This window comes from Bufo bufo, chromosome 1 (assembly GCF_905171765.1).
Source record: "Bufo bufo chromosome 1, aBufBuf1.1, whole genome shotgun sequence".
In the NCBI taxonomy this organism is placed as follows: domain Eukaryota; kingdom Metazoa; phylum Chordata; class Amphibia; order Anura; family Bufonidae; genus Bufo; species Bufo bufo.
The window spans coordinates 101281625-101295427 of NC_053389.1; the positions used below are offsets into that span (position 1 = coordinate 101281625).

A 13803-nucleotide genomic window follows, 5' to 3' on the forward strand; every position below is an offset into this window, starting at 1 on the left:
CACAGCATAGGAAAAGTACTTTTATGCTTCAGTATACATCTTTACAATGCAATTTACCCTATTGAAATAAGTTGCACCTACCTTACCACTGATGTCATTAATTGCTATATGAACAAAAATGGATGCCTCTTCCATACCTTCCAGGTATACATGTCGATAACCTACAGGAAGCAAACATGAGGGAATGAGAAATCCGGTATTTTAACAGACTTCTAGCTGTTACTGACTGTTGTAAAAACTAAATGTATTAGAATATATACACTGCTCAAAAAAATAAAGGGAACACAAAAATAACACATCCTAGATCTGACTTAATTAAATATTCTTCTGAAATACTTTGTTCTTTACATAGTTGAATGTGCTGACAACAAAATCACACAAAAATAAAAAAATGGAAATCAAATTTTTTAACCCATGGAGGTCTGGATTTGGAGTCACACTCAAAATTAAAGTGGAAAAACACACTACAGGCTGATCCAACTTTGATGTAATGTCCTTAAAACAAGTCAAAATGAGGCTCAGTAGTGTGTGTGGCCTCCACGTGCCTGTATGACCTCCCTACAACGCCTGTGCATGCTCCTGATGAGGTGGCGGACGGTCTCCTGAGGGATCTCCTCCCAGACCTGGACTAAAGCATCTGCCAACTCCTGGACAGTCTGTGGTGCAACGTGACGTTGGTGGATAGAGCGAGACATGATGTCCCAGATGTGCTCAATTGGATTCAGGTCTGGGGAACAGGCGGACCAGTCCATAGCATCAATGCCTTCGTCTTGCAGGAACTGCTGACACACTCCAGCCACATGAGGTCTAGCATTGTCTTGCATTAGGAGGAACCCAGGGCCAACCGCACCAGCATATGGTCTCACAAGGGGTCTGAGGATCTCATCTCGGTACCTAATGGCAGTCAGGCTACCTCTGGCGAGCACATGGATGGCTATGCAGCCCTCCAAAGAAATGCCACCCCACACCATTACTGACCCAATGCCAAACCGGTCATGCTGGAGGATGTTGCAGACAGCAGAACGTTCTCCACGGCGTCTCCAGACTCTGTCACGTCTGTCACATGTGCTCCGTGTGAACCTGCTTTCATCTGTGAAGAGCACAGGGCGCCAGTGGCGAATTTGGCAATCTTGGTGTTCTCTGGCAAATGCCAAACGTCCTGCACGGTGTTTGGCTGTAAGCACAACCCCCACCTGTGGACGTCGGGGCCCTCATATCACCCTCATGGAGTCTGTTTCTGACCGTTTGAGCAGACACATGCACATTTGTGGCCTGCTGGAGGTCATTTTGCAGGGCTCTGGCAGTGCTCCTCCTGTTCCTCCTTGCACAAAGGCGGAGGTAGCGGTCCTGCTGCTGGGTTGTTGGCCTCCTCCACGTCTCCTGATGTACTGGCCTGTCTAATGGTAGCGCCTCCATGCTCTGGACACTACTCTGACAGACACAGCAAACCTTCTTGCCACAGCTCGCATTGATGTGCCATCCTGGATAAGCTGCACTACCTGAGCCACTTGTGTGGGTTGTAGACTCCGTCTCATGCTACCACTAGAGTGAAAGCACCGCCAGCATTCAAAAGTGACCAAAACATCAGCCAGGAAGCATAGGAACTGAGAAGTTGTCTGTGGTCTCTACCTGCAGAACCACTCCTTTATTGGGGGTGTCTTGCTAATTGCCTATAATTTCCACCTGTTGTCTATCTCATTTGCACAACAGCATGTGAAATTGATTGTCACTCAGTGTTGCTTCCTAAGTGGACAGTTTGATTTCACAGAAGTGTGATTGACTTGGAGTTACATTGTGTTGTTTAAGTGTTCCCTTTATTTTTTTGAGCAGTGTATATCCCCTCTATAATAAAATTCCTCTGTATCTGCGATGTGTCCGTGCGTGTGTGCCGATGTTAAATGCGCATGCACGGCGGCCAATTAAATCGCAGCGCACCACACGCAGACGCAGCGCCCACATCAGCGCGCCGAAGAACAGAATCGGGAGAGAAAGAAGCGCACTCCGCTAATTGGTGAAAGAGGCGGTAAGGGGGCATGGTTTTGAATCCCCATCATCGCAAGGGGGTTACCTGGAGCAGAGACCACCTCAGCAGGGGCACGACAGGAGGTGGAGGTGGCATGAGCACAGGCACCAGATGGAGGAAGGGCATCTGGAGCAGGGGCACTACAGAGGGGAGGCAACTAAAGGAGGGGCAACTGAGGGGGCATCTGAAACTAAAGGGGAGGCACTTGGAGCAGGGGTACACGGGGAGAGGGGGTCCTGGATACAGGGGAGAGTAGGGGCTTTGGGCAACACCTGCAGCAGAAAGGGGGAAGCTGGAGCAGACAGCAGAGTATCTGGAGCAGGGGCAACTGATAGGAGCTACCTGGACCAGGGGCAACTGATGGGAGTTACCTGGAGCAGTGGCAGGATCCCTAATGGATGGACACTAGAGCAGGAGTATTACTACTAGAGACAAATACCAAACCTGCGGCAGCCCCCTGCAACTGATGGGGGTTACCTGGAGCAGGGGCAACTGATGGGGGTTACCTGGAGCAGGGGCAACTGATGGGGGTTACCTGGAGCAGGGGCAACTGATGGGAGTTACCTGGTGCAGGGGCAGGATCACTAATGGATGGACACTAGAGCAGGAGTATTACAACTAGAGACAAATACCAAACCTGCGGCAGCCCCCTGCACTCAGCACCTGATGCAGCCGCCTCTATACACAGAACATCCTCCTCCAAACTCCCCTCAGAGCTGAGCCCCGGGGAGCGAGTCCTCTGTCGGGCAGCCTCACGCAGAAGTGCCCTGGCTCTGGAAGAGGAAGGAACAGCGTGCAGGCTGCAGAGACCACGGAATCTGGTGATGGTGCAGCTGCGGGTCCTGGAGCTGTACAGCAGCATCGGAGGCATACACTGCAGCCTATCAGGTAACGGGAGCCCCGGCCCTCTGTGCGTACACCTTGTGCGGGGTACAGATGTGTCCGGGCGGCGTGTGGCGCGCCGTGTTCTGATTGGTTGGCGCACCGCCATGCACAGTTTAATTATCGACACACATGCACGGACACGGACCACGCACACAGGCTTTTAATATTATACATTGTGTTTGAGGGAATCAATGGTACAAGCTATCTCTTATAATAAAAGCCCTGTGTGCGTGCTCAGGGCTGCGTGTCTGTGCGTGTGTGCCGATAATTGAACTGCACATGTGCCTTGAGCTAACCAATCATCACACGCCGCCCACACCTGCACGCCACCAAATCACCACCACCGCTCGCAGGTTATGATGTGCTCTCCACGTCGGAGTGCCGCCATTACTGTCCGTGCATCACAGAGCCGCACAGTCCCAACACTGTCAGCCACAGACTGCAGCCGCTGCCTGCAGTCTCAGCCACCAGTCACTGCCTGCAGTCTCAGCCACCAGTCTCAGCACCACCAGTCAGTGCCAGCCGTCCCCTTGCTATTTAATATAGACTGTTCTTACTAATGTTTATGCACTACTGTTCTAGCGCCCGTTATTGTAACGGGCTTAATGTCTAGTATATATAATAAAAAATAAAGCTGTCAATAACTCATCCAGCCTCTGCTTATCCTGCCCAGTCATCACAGTAAGGGCTTGCTCACACGAACGTGGTGTATTTTGCTGTCCGCAAATTGCGGATCCGCAAAACACGGATGCCGCCCGTGTGCCTTACGCAATTTGCGGAATGGAACGGAAGGCCCTTTATAGAAATGCCTATTCTTGTCCGCAAAATGGACAAGAATAGGACAGGACTCAATTTTTGCAGGGCCACGGAACAAAGCAACGTAGTGCTGTCCGCATATTTTTCAGCCCAATTGAAGTGAATGGGTCCGCACCCAAGCCACAAAAAATGCGTCTCGGATGCGGAACCAAAACACGGTCGTGTGAATGAGCCCTAAAGCTGAAAAGTAGAGATGAGCGAAGTTCACAAAGAAATCTGATTCGATTGCACCGCCCCCCTTTATTGAACCCCTCAGATGCCACATTCATTGCTGATAGCGGCATCGGAGATTAAAATGAAGGCCTTTCAGGGGCTAATCCAGTTCAAAACAAAACAAAACATACTCGCCTCATTTATTTCATCTCAGAGAGGCCATGGCGGCCATCTTGATTGAAGACACCATGCAAAATCTTGCGCCTGGCCAGCGCAGTGATGCACATGTAACCCCACACGAGATTTTGTGTGATTTCTGCAATCAAGATGGCGACCTCTTCACGTGCAAATGGATGAGGAGAGTATGTTTTTATTTTAAAACCAATACTTATTTATAATTGGATTTATTTTTGGGGGAGGATTCAATGATATTTTTGCATTAAAGCATTTTTTAATCCCACATAAAACAGATTACCTGGCATCATACTGCTCAATGAAATGGTTCTCTGCCCAATGAAGTCTCGCCCTATTGGATCATGGTCCCAGACTAGGAAGCGAATCAGGGAGATTTCAGGCATGTGAATGGTAAACACCAACGTTTCTTCCCACATTGGATTGAAACCTACAAGTAAAAGTTTGCATATTTATTACGTTTTATTGCTTTTCATTGACCTGGTCTTTCAATAAGAGGCTAAATCTAAAATTTAATAATCACCTGAATAACTATAGAGCACCACAGCATAATTAATATACGATACAAAAAAGATGTTAAAGTATCAACATTTTTACTTTGCACAATTTAAAGGGAAATCTGAATGTGAGGCTGCACCCCCATTTATTTAGCTTAGGATGTGAACGGAGAAGAAAACATGATGATCATAAATCAGTACAAGGTAAGAAATGCAAGGTAAAATTTCTCAACTCCAAATTTAGATCTAAACTATGGAATGCAAAAAGAACAAAGTACTTGGAATTAGCTTACCGTTATCATCTACGACCCGAGTTTGCTCTTTGTAGCAGTCTACAGGCAAACCGATAACCTCAACTTCTACAAAAGGATCAATGATCTACAAGAGAAGCACACAACGGGTTACAATGTGATGTGTTTAGGTTGTGGTAAATCAACATATAAAATTGTTATAGCTCTAGGTGGCTGAATGTACTGCATGTACATGGCAGCTTTTGATTCTGTTATGTCTGCTGGAGATGAGCGAATTTCTAATACATTTGATTCAACCGGTTCGCAGAATTTTCCCCCAAAATTTGGTTCGATCCGAATTTATTTGTAGCGAATGACGTTAAAAAAGGCTATTTCCTGGCTGCAGAGAGCCTGTATAGTGGTGTAGAACACTGTGCCTTGCAGTAACATGCAGGGAGTCTGCTGTGGTAGTGAAACAATACTGTGAGTCAGTATGACCTGCAGATGGCAGGCGTTGCTGTGAATTTAGCCTTACAGTTCATTGTTAGCGCCAGGTACAAAGAACCATGCAGAGGCCCAAGATCCTACTATAGCGTGAAAGAGCATACTCCTTTTACACCAATTCACTGATTCCACATAGATTTCTACAGAACCTGTTCTAATAAACGCTTATACAAGTAGAGCCCCCTTCCCGACAGAGTGGAGTTGATGTCAGCAGTAAGTTTGTTTTGACGTCACTGACGCCACCCATAAGCAAGGTAGGCCACCGCGTAGAGCGCACTCTTGCTGGGGGCGCTGCTCTGGCCGCAATAGAAGTCACAGCGCTCTCCGCTCTGACTCTCCTGTGCTACTCTACACCGGCCCTGCCGCTCACAGGAGTATACATTTATAAACTGTAATCCGTATCCTGCAGTAACTTTAACTTTAAATCAGCCCTCCTCTCTTTATTACCTTACACTCAGCTCCGGTAACAGGCAGTGTGGGCGGCGCTCACTCACTGACGTCACGCGCCTGCTCCTCCCACTAGGCGGCGCAGGCGCGTGACGTCAGTGATTGAGCGCTGCCGCTCGCACTGCCTGTTACTGGAGCCGATTGTAAGGTAGTAAAGAGATGAGCTCTGATTTAAAGTTAAAGTTACTGCAGGATACGTATTACAGTTTATAAATGTATACTCCTGTGAGCGGCGGGGAGGGGTATCTGGGGATTGCACTGTTATAGGGAGGGGGATCTGTGGATGACACTGTTATAGGGAGGGGGATCTGTGGATGACACTGTTATAGGGAGGGGGATCTGTGGATGACACTGTTATAGGGAGGGGGATATGTGGATGACACTGTCATGGCTTGGATCTGTAGATGACACATATAGCATAAGATGCTATATACAGTATGTGTCATCCACAGATACCCCATAATAGTGTCATCCACAGACCCCCCCAAAACAGTGCCATCCACAGATCCCCTATAACAGTGCCATCCACAGATCCCCCATAATAGTGTCATCCACAGATCCGCCATAACAGTGCCATCCACAGATCCCCCATAACAGTGCCATCCACAGATCCCCCCATAACAGTGACATCCACAGATCCCCCATAACAGTGACATCCACAGATCCCCCATAACAGTGACTGGAGCAGACCTGCTGATAAACACACCTAGGCCACCACCAGTCAAGGTAAAAACTTACAGTTGTCAATAATGTAATGTAGTGTAGGGGGTCATGTAATGTTTTGAGGCCAAAATGGCACAGATGACCACCAAGAATATCTAGAATATCTAAAATTAGCTGGTCAAGTAAAATGTTGCATGTAAAAATCATTAAATAGGTGCCTGACCCAAAAAGGGGCGGGTCAAAGGGCATGGTCAAAATTAGCTTTCGCCTAGGGTGGCAAAAATCCTTGCACCAGTCCTGCCTCTGATCCGTCAGAACAATAACCCCCAAAAAACGGATCCTTTCTGTGGAGCATCTGCCTTCACTCGGTCAGCATTTGGTTAGTAATCCATTAGTATTGCTAAAGGCAAAATAAACAGGAGTGGATCCAAAACTGAGAGGACACGTGAATTGAATATTTGCATGTCTTCTGTGTTTTGTACCCACTTCTGCTTTTGGCTACCAAATCATAAGCCAATTTTGATGCAAAATAGGGACCATGTCATGCAGGCCTTACAGCTGTTACATAGACAGGATCAGAAGAAGGGTCAAATAAATGATGATGTCAGCCAGGCCGAAAGGCAAAATAGTGGCCCAGTCATGAAGTGGGGAGGGTGGGAACAGCATGAGAAGTCCAGAGTGGCCTTATGACATAGTGGTGAGGAGGAAGCAGCATGAGGAGGCCACAGAGTGGCACAATGACAGGGTGTGGAGGTGGTGGCAGCAGCATCAGGAGGAGGCCACAGGGTGGCACAATGACAGTGTGGAGGTGGCAGCAGCATCATCAGGAGACCTGAGTGGTGAGGTGGCAGCAGCATCAGGAGACCACAGAGTGCCCTTGTTTACAGAGTGGGGAGGTGGGTGGCAATACCAGTACCAGCTGAAGACGGTGGGTGAAGGAGCACTCGGCATCCGATGTGTGGCATCAGGCGGGTGGCAGCATCAGAATAGTAGTTGAGGCAGGTAGCCAACCAGACACCGACAGGCTCAAGGACTGATCGATTGCTGACGGAATGACTGACGAGGAGTAAGAGGAGGAGCAGGAGCATCAGGACCAGCAGATGATGGGAAGGACAGACAGCTCCCTTCGGCTGAGGTGGTGGAGCCTTGACTGCCTGAAATCGGGGGCGTGCCACTAGGTGATGCAGCGGTTGCTGCGGCAGGCTGGACCACCACATCGGAGCCACGGTTCTCCCAGGCTACTTTATGGTGACGCTGCATATGGTGACTCAGGGCTGTGGTGCCAACATTGGCACCCTGGCCACACTTCACCTTCTGCCCACAGATTCTACAAATGGCCATGTTCACCTCCTCCGGCGGCTTAACAAAAAACTGCCACACTGCCAAGTAATAGATTTTACACCCAACATTCCGCACTGACTGACTGCTACCGCCGCTGCTTCCATGAACGCCTGCACCACTACTTTCTGGGCAGTTAGGCTCCTGCGAAGCGGGTGGTCTACCCCGGGCAGTTTTGGCTCCCAACCTCCCACTGCTGCCACCCTGCTTACTCCTGGCCACGCTAGCGACTTGCTGGCTCCCCCGCTGCCTCATGGGCAAGCTGCCACCCTCTTCTCCAGGTGATGATGAAGCCCCTAATTCACCCAGCTCCCAAGTGCTATCAGCTACATCATCATCGAGTACTGTCTGCACGTCACTGATGTCCTCCTCAATGGACTCTGGGTCAGGAGCAACACCAGCTCCCACGCCACTCTCCTCGTCACTACTTTCTCGCCTACCAGAGGATGCGGCGGATGTCTCCTCCACATCTTGGCTGGCCAGTAGCTGCTGACTCCCCTCTAGTAGCTCGTCCTCGCTATATACTGGAGCTGAGCCCACAGCATATAATACTTGTTTGGCTGAGGGAACAGAAAAGGACAGAGGCAGGTTGAGGACAGGTGAGGGCACAGGGCCTGCTCCCTGGCCATGCCAACTAAGGGTTGTGTCTGACGAACGCACCAACTCTTGGCTGGGGGTGTCTGATGTCACTTGGGATGAAGTGGATGACTGAGTCAACCATTCAAGGACAGCTGAGTTGCTGGTCAAGACACGACCGCTAGATGACACCGGGAGCTCAGGCCTCTCGCTGCGACTCCTGCTGCCACGTCCCCTTACTCTGCTGCGACCTGTGCCTGTGCCATAAATATTTAGGCCTCTGCCACTCCCCTGTGCAAAGCCTGGCATTTCTCTGTCTGACATACTGTTAGATCAAATAAATAAATAAAAAGAAAATTAAAACACACCAAAAAAGTTTGTAATTTTCTCACTTCAACACACAACGGCTAATAAGCCCTTTTTTTTCCACTAATACACAACAAAGAAGGCTTTAGAACATATAACTGCACCACTGAATGGCAAAAAGGCCCTTAATTTTTTCCACTTATGCACGCCACAAAAGGCTTTAGAAAATATAACTGAACCGCTGAATGACAAATAATATATATTTTTGCCACTAATACACACAAAAAAGGGCTTTACAACATATAACTGCACCGCTGAACAGCAAATATATATATTTTTGCCACTAATACACGCCAAAAAGGGCGGTCATTTTCTCACTTCACCACACAACGGCAAATGCTTTTTTTGTGCCACTAACACACGCCAAAAAGGACTTCAGAACATATAACTGCACCGCTGAATGGCAAATATATATTTTATTTTGCTGCTGATACACACCAAAAAGTGCTGTTATTGCAGCGTCCCACTCAGGAACACGTAGCTTTATACGCTTTAAAACTGCATTTTTATATTATAAATTATTTTCTGTTATTTTCCACTGCAATACCTGTGGTATCCCTGTTCATAGGCTGGTCTGGTGTAATTTATACATCCCACCACTAGATGGGGATAAAACTTAGGTTCTATATATACCTAGTTCAGGCCTAGTTAGTTGAAGAGAGAGTCAGTGTGTGAAGATCAGACAGGATAATCCATTGATCTCAAGTTACTCTGCTGAGTTTGAAGGAAGGCAGATTTAGCACTTCTACTCAATGAAAGTTCAGTCCCTGAAAGTGACAAAGGAAGGAAAGGATTAACAGCCAAAGGATAAAAGCCATCAACCAGGCATTAAAGACCTTTGGATATTCAGGTGAAGGATCCCATAGCCTCCGGCAACCTCACCAAATTACACCGATACAGAAATTTCCGGCTAAGCTAAATCCAGCTAATAAAGCCTAGGAACAGTGGATTCGCAGATTTAACTCTAATACCAACAAGAGACTGTATTCTGTACTGCTGCAGCCAAAGTCATCCACAGTAAAAGTTGTGAGTTGCATCTTACCACTGTCTACCTCATTATTACTACTAATGGTTGTACCACCATTAACGGTACTGGCATCACGACAAAAACCATCAAGGGACTCAGCCGCAACAAGCACTCTAAGCACCCCTAACATCAAGGGCACCTCAACCACCATCTAGGCTGGTGCTTCCCTACCACAGAGTGTGCCCTGGAGGATTTCGTGCTGTCCACCTCAACACTGTGCTGCCAGTCCAGGGAGGCTTTCTGCTAACCGTGAGTAAACTGAAAAACTGTGTGTTATACTATTTGGCCCCTCATCGGTCCACTGTGCACCTCACGTGTTGCCCCTGCGCTACTGGCTGGCTGCATATCTTTCTCACTTCACCACACAACGGCTAATAAGCCTTTTTTTCTAACTAATACAAGCCCAAAAATGCTTTAGAACATAATACTGCACCGCACAAGGGCAAATAAGACGTAGAAATATTTCCTTGTAATAAACCCTGTTAATAGCTGTATCAATCAGCACTTGCACCCCAATAACAAGAACGGTTTGCTGGAATTACAGAGCTATATAATGGCAATTTGGATCCGCAGTCAGTGCAGCAAGGTGTATCAGGATTGTTCATATTACCCAGGCTGTAAACTACCCTACTGAACCCTGTGGAATAATTCCTCCCTATCCTTTCCATGAACTTCTATACAGCAAAAGAAAAGATTTAAAGTCTTTCCTAGCACAGTCCCTGGCACCTGCTGATGTCTCTCCCTGCACTAAGTTACTGGAAAATGGCAGAATCCAAGATGGCTGAGGCCATCTATAGGACTGTGACATCACAGGGCTGGCTGCTGATTGGCTGCATGCATGGCATTATGGGTGACCCCGAGTTCCCAGAGTTCCTTGCTCCATGTCCTCACACGTGCAGCAGCCATTTTAGGACAAAATGCGATTTGTTACCACGAAGAGTGAGGAAATTCGGATTCGGTGCAAATCAAATTTTTCCTAAAATTCGGATCGAATTCAACTTCATCAACTTCTATTCGCTCATCTCTAATGTCTGCATATGTATATTTTTGGCAAAAAACTCTTCATTTTTTTAGGTACTGAATTCCCTGTATTCCTGTGTGAACCATGCTTTGAATGATTTCATACTGCCATTGAACTGTCACTCTCAAAAACAACCTTCTATGGGGTATGGAGTAAAGTAGGTACTACCCCTGAGGAGCAGGACCCATGTACAAGACACGCCGCTTTGTCTAGCACGCCACTTGCATTTCTCTACACACCCAAATTAAGAATGTTTAAGACTGATACTTTAATACTAGGGGTACTCTATCTCATATGCTGAATACAGCTCCAAAATGGTTTAGGTACTTTGCTGAGGGATAGAGACAGTGGGGGAGATTTATCAAACTGGGGTAAAGTAGAACTGGCTTAGTTGCTCATTGCAACCAATCAGATTCCACCTTTCATTTTGACAGCTCTTTTGCAAAAACAAAGGTGGAATCTGATTGGTTGCTATGGGCAACTAAGCCAGTTCTACTTTACATCAGTTTGATAAATCTCCCCCAATATTTATACGAATCTGTACAGAGTCTCATCTTGTGGATTCTCACCAATGGTATTTTCTGACAAAGTCTACAGGCTAGCCATTTAAAGGGGTTATGTCAACGGGAATGGATACCTTTGCACTTAAGTTTCTTTATGGTTTATTTGCTTCCTGAATGCAAAATTAATCAACTTTCTAAACAGTCTTCCTAAAAAATGTCCTGACATTTTCTTCTGCAGAGTGTGCGCAAGTTCTTCACCCAGCGGGAGTTGCTACAGATTCTCTGCTCTCCCCCTCCCTTCTCTTGGTGTTCTAGATACCAGCAGCATCTTGTATATAGCATGTGTGTGTGGAGGGGGAAGGTGATCCAAGGAGGACAGCTCTTGGTGTTCTAGATACCAGCAGCATATTGTATATAGCATGTGTGTGTGGAGGGGGAAGGTGATCCAAGGGGGACAGCTCTTGGTGTTCTAGATACCAGCAGCATATTGTATATAGCATGTGTGTGTGGAGGGGGAAGGTGATCCAAGGAGGACAGCTCACACAGGCTGTGGAGAGGGAGGAAGTACACACAAGACAGTTGGCTGGAAGATGGCAGCAGCATCCTGGACCCACAGATCCAGCATCTATTACTGAGAGGGACACTTCCACATAAGGAACTCTGAAACGAGAAGCCTGGATCTTATAAGGCAGCCACTAACATACGTAAAAATCATTTTCCCTATGTTCATATGCTTTACTAGAGTATATGGACGTGGGAAAGTAGGAGTCTATAAACCAGAACAAAGAGTTTCTCTGTATGAGTGGCTCCCATTCTTTCAGAACCATTCTGTCCTTTAGTACATTGATGGCAATTCATCTTAATAACTGCCATATATTTTATTAATTTTACTCATTTATATAGCTCTGACAGTGACATTACCATCACTCGCTGTCCCCAATGGAGCTCTAAGTTCCCTATCAGTATGTCTTTGGAGTGTAAGAGGAAACCGAAGTACCCGGAGGAAACCCACGCAAACGCAGGGAGGACATACAAACTCCATGCAGATGGGACCCTAATGAGCTACCATTCTGGCCATGCTAATACTACATTGTTCCTGCAATGGCCACTGCAGAGAAAATGCATGTTTGGCAGCTTCTTCCCCTGAAAGCCAAGGTGGGACATGGGGTGACCTGCTGCATTTTAAAGGGGTTGTCAATGATGAGAAAACCCCCTTTAAAAACTACGTTTAACATGAATTTCTAGTCTATAAAGGGATAGAATTTCAAAAGAGAAAAAAAAAGCTAAAAAAAAATAAAAAGCTAAAGATAATGATATATAGAAAACCAATAAGTCTGTACCATGTCTGACTGGAATATAAATGGCCGGCTTGTCCTAAATGTTAGTAAGTGTAAGGCTTTATGAAAGAAGGCTGACATTTCTACATTAATAAAGATAACCGATGCTGGATTCATCATAAGGACACGATGTTCAATCGCCAGACACATCAGTGCGTCCTTTCCCTGATGTCGTGTACTGTCCCTTGTGACAGACCTGCTAGGTACTCACAAAAATCAATCGGGGATAAATAATGATGTACAGAACATCAGTGGCAACTCATCATCACTAATGGTATAAAGAGCTTTCTGGGAACGCCAAGTCTTAAAATTGTCGCAATTTACAACACACAAGATGCATTAAAAAATTTTCTCTTATAGAAGATATTTATCTCTGGTACATCTCCAAATGGACTTCGGTTACATCCCTGCATGCCCTGTCATGGCCATCTATGACTCCATACTACAGGATTTAGAAAAGTTGTAGAGCAGAAATCTGTTAAATATGAAGATGGGTGTTTTAAAGGCATTATCTGGTTATGAAAAACTATTTTAAAAATGCTATTCGAGAATCGGGAGTTAATAAAAGGGGCTCCTCATACAAGATTTTTCAATAATTTAGCAGGAATGAAGTAAGGCTGCAAAGAGTATATTTTCTCTCTGGAGGACCCATTGCATCTGTACCTTACTAATTTCAATAGGCACCATGCAATGCATTATTCCTCCTGTGGTGGCGCTGTAATGGCATTGAACACTTTGTGTCAGGTTGCCCTGCACATTCCAGCTGTCCATTTGTGGTCTCAGCAGAGAGAAACTTAATTTTTGAGGGACCCTTCTGACAAAAAGGTATCGCCCAAAGTGGATAATTCCTTTAGTGAATAGAAATCTCTTATACAATGTATTAGTCATTAGAGCTGATGACCAGACGAGGGCAACACTCTGGGAGTCATGTATTAAGACCGGCATTTTAATATCCCCTATTGCAGGCCTCTACATAACTTCGGCGTATCCACCGCCACTTGTAAATGTAAGACGGCTTCCTTGCAGTCTTACATTTAGACCATTTTCTATGTAAAAAAAATAAAAATGATGAATGAGATGGGTCTGCCAGCCTGTCCCCTTCCCCATCCACGCCACGCCCACTTTTTTTTAGACCTGGCGTGAGCGGGGAAAAGTCACAGGTTGCGGCGCAAAGTTCCTGAGCGAGAAATATGGCTAATATAGGCGGATTTCTGGTTAGTAAATG

The 13803-nt window shown here is 46.5% G+C and overlaps 1 protein-coding gene across 2 annotated transcripts in view; it reads right to left on the minus strand.

Moving 5' to 3' along the window:
• PLCH2 (phospholipase C eta 2) overlaps positions 1 to 13803 on the minus strand; it is a 741045-nt gene that overhangs the window by 33449 nt on the left and 693793 nt on the right. For both annotated transcript variants that reach the window (XM_040427397.1, XM_040427403.1), the window contains exons 20-22: positions 4860 to 4944; positions 4353 to 4499; positions 82 to 161 (exon numbers count right to left, since the gene is read on the minus strand). In XM_040427397.1, the coding sequence (XP_040283331.1) occupies positions 82 to 161; positions 4353 to 4499; positions 4860 to 4944 (312 nt within the window). The remainder of the gene's footprint in view (positions 1 to 81; positions 162 to 4352; positions 4500 to 4859; positions 4945 to 13803) is intronic.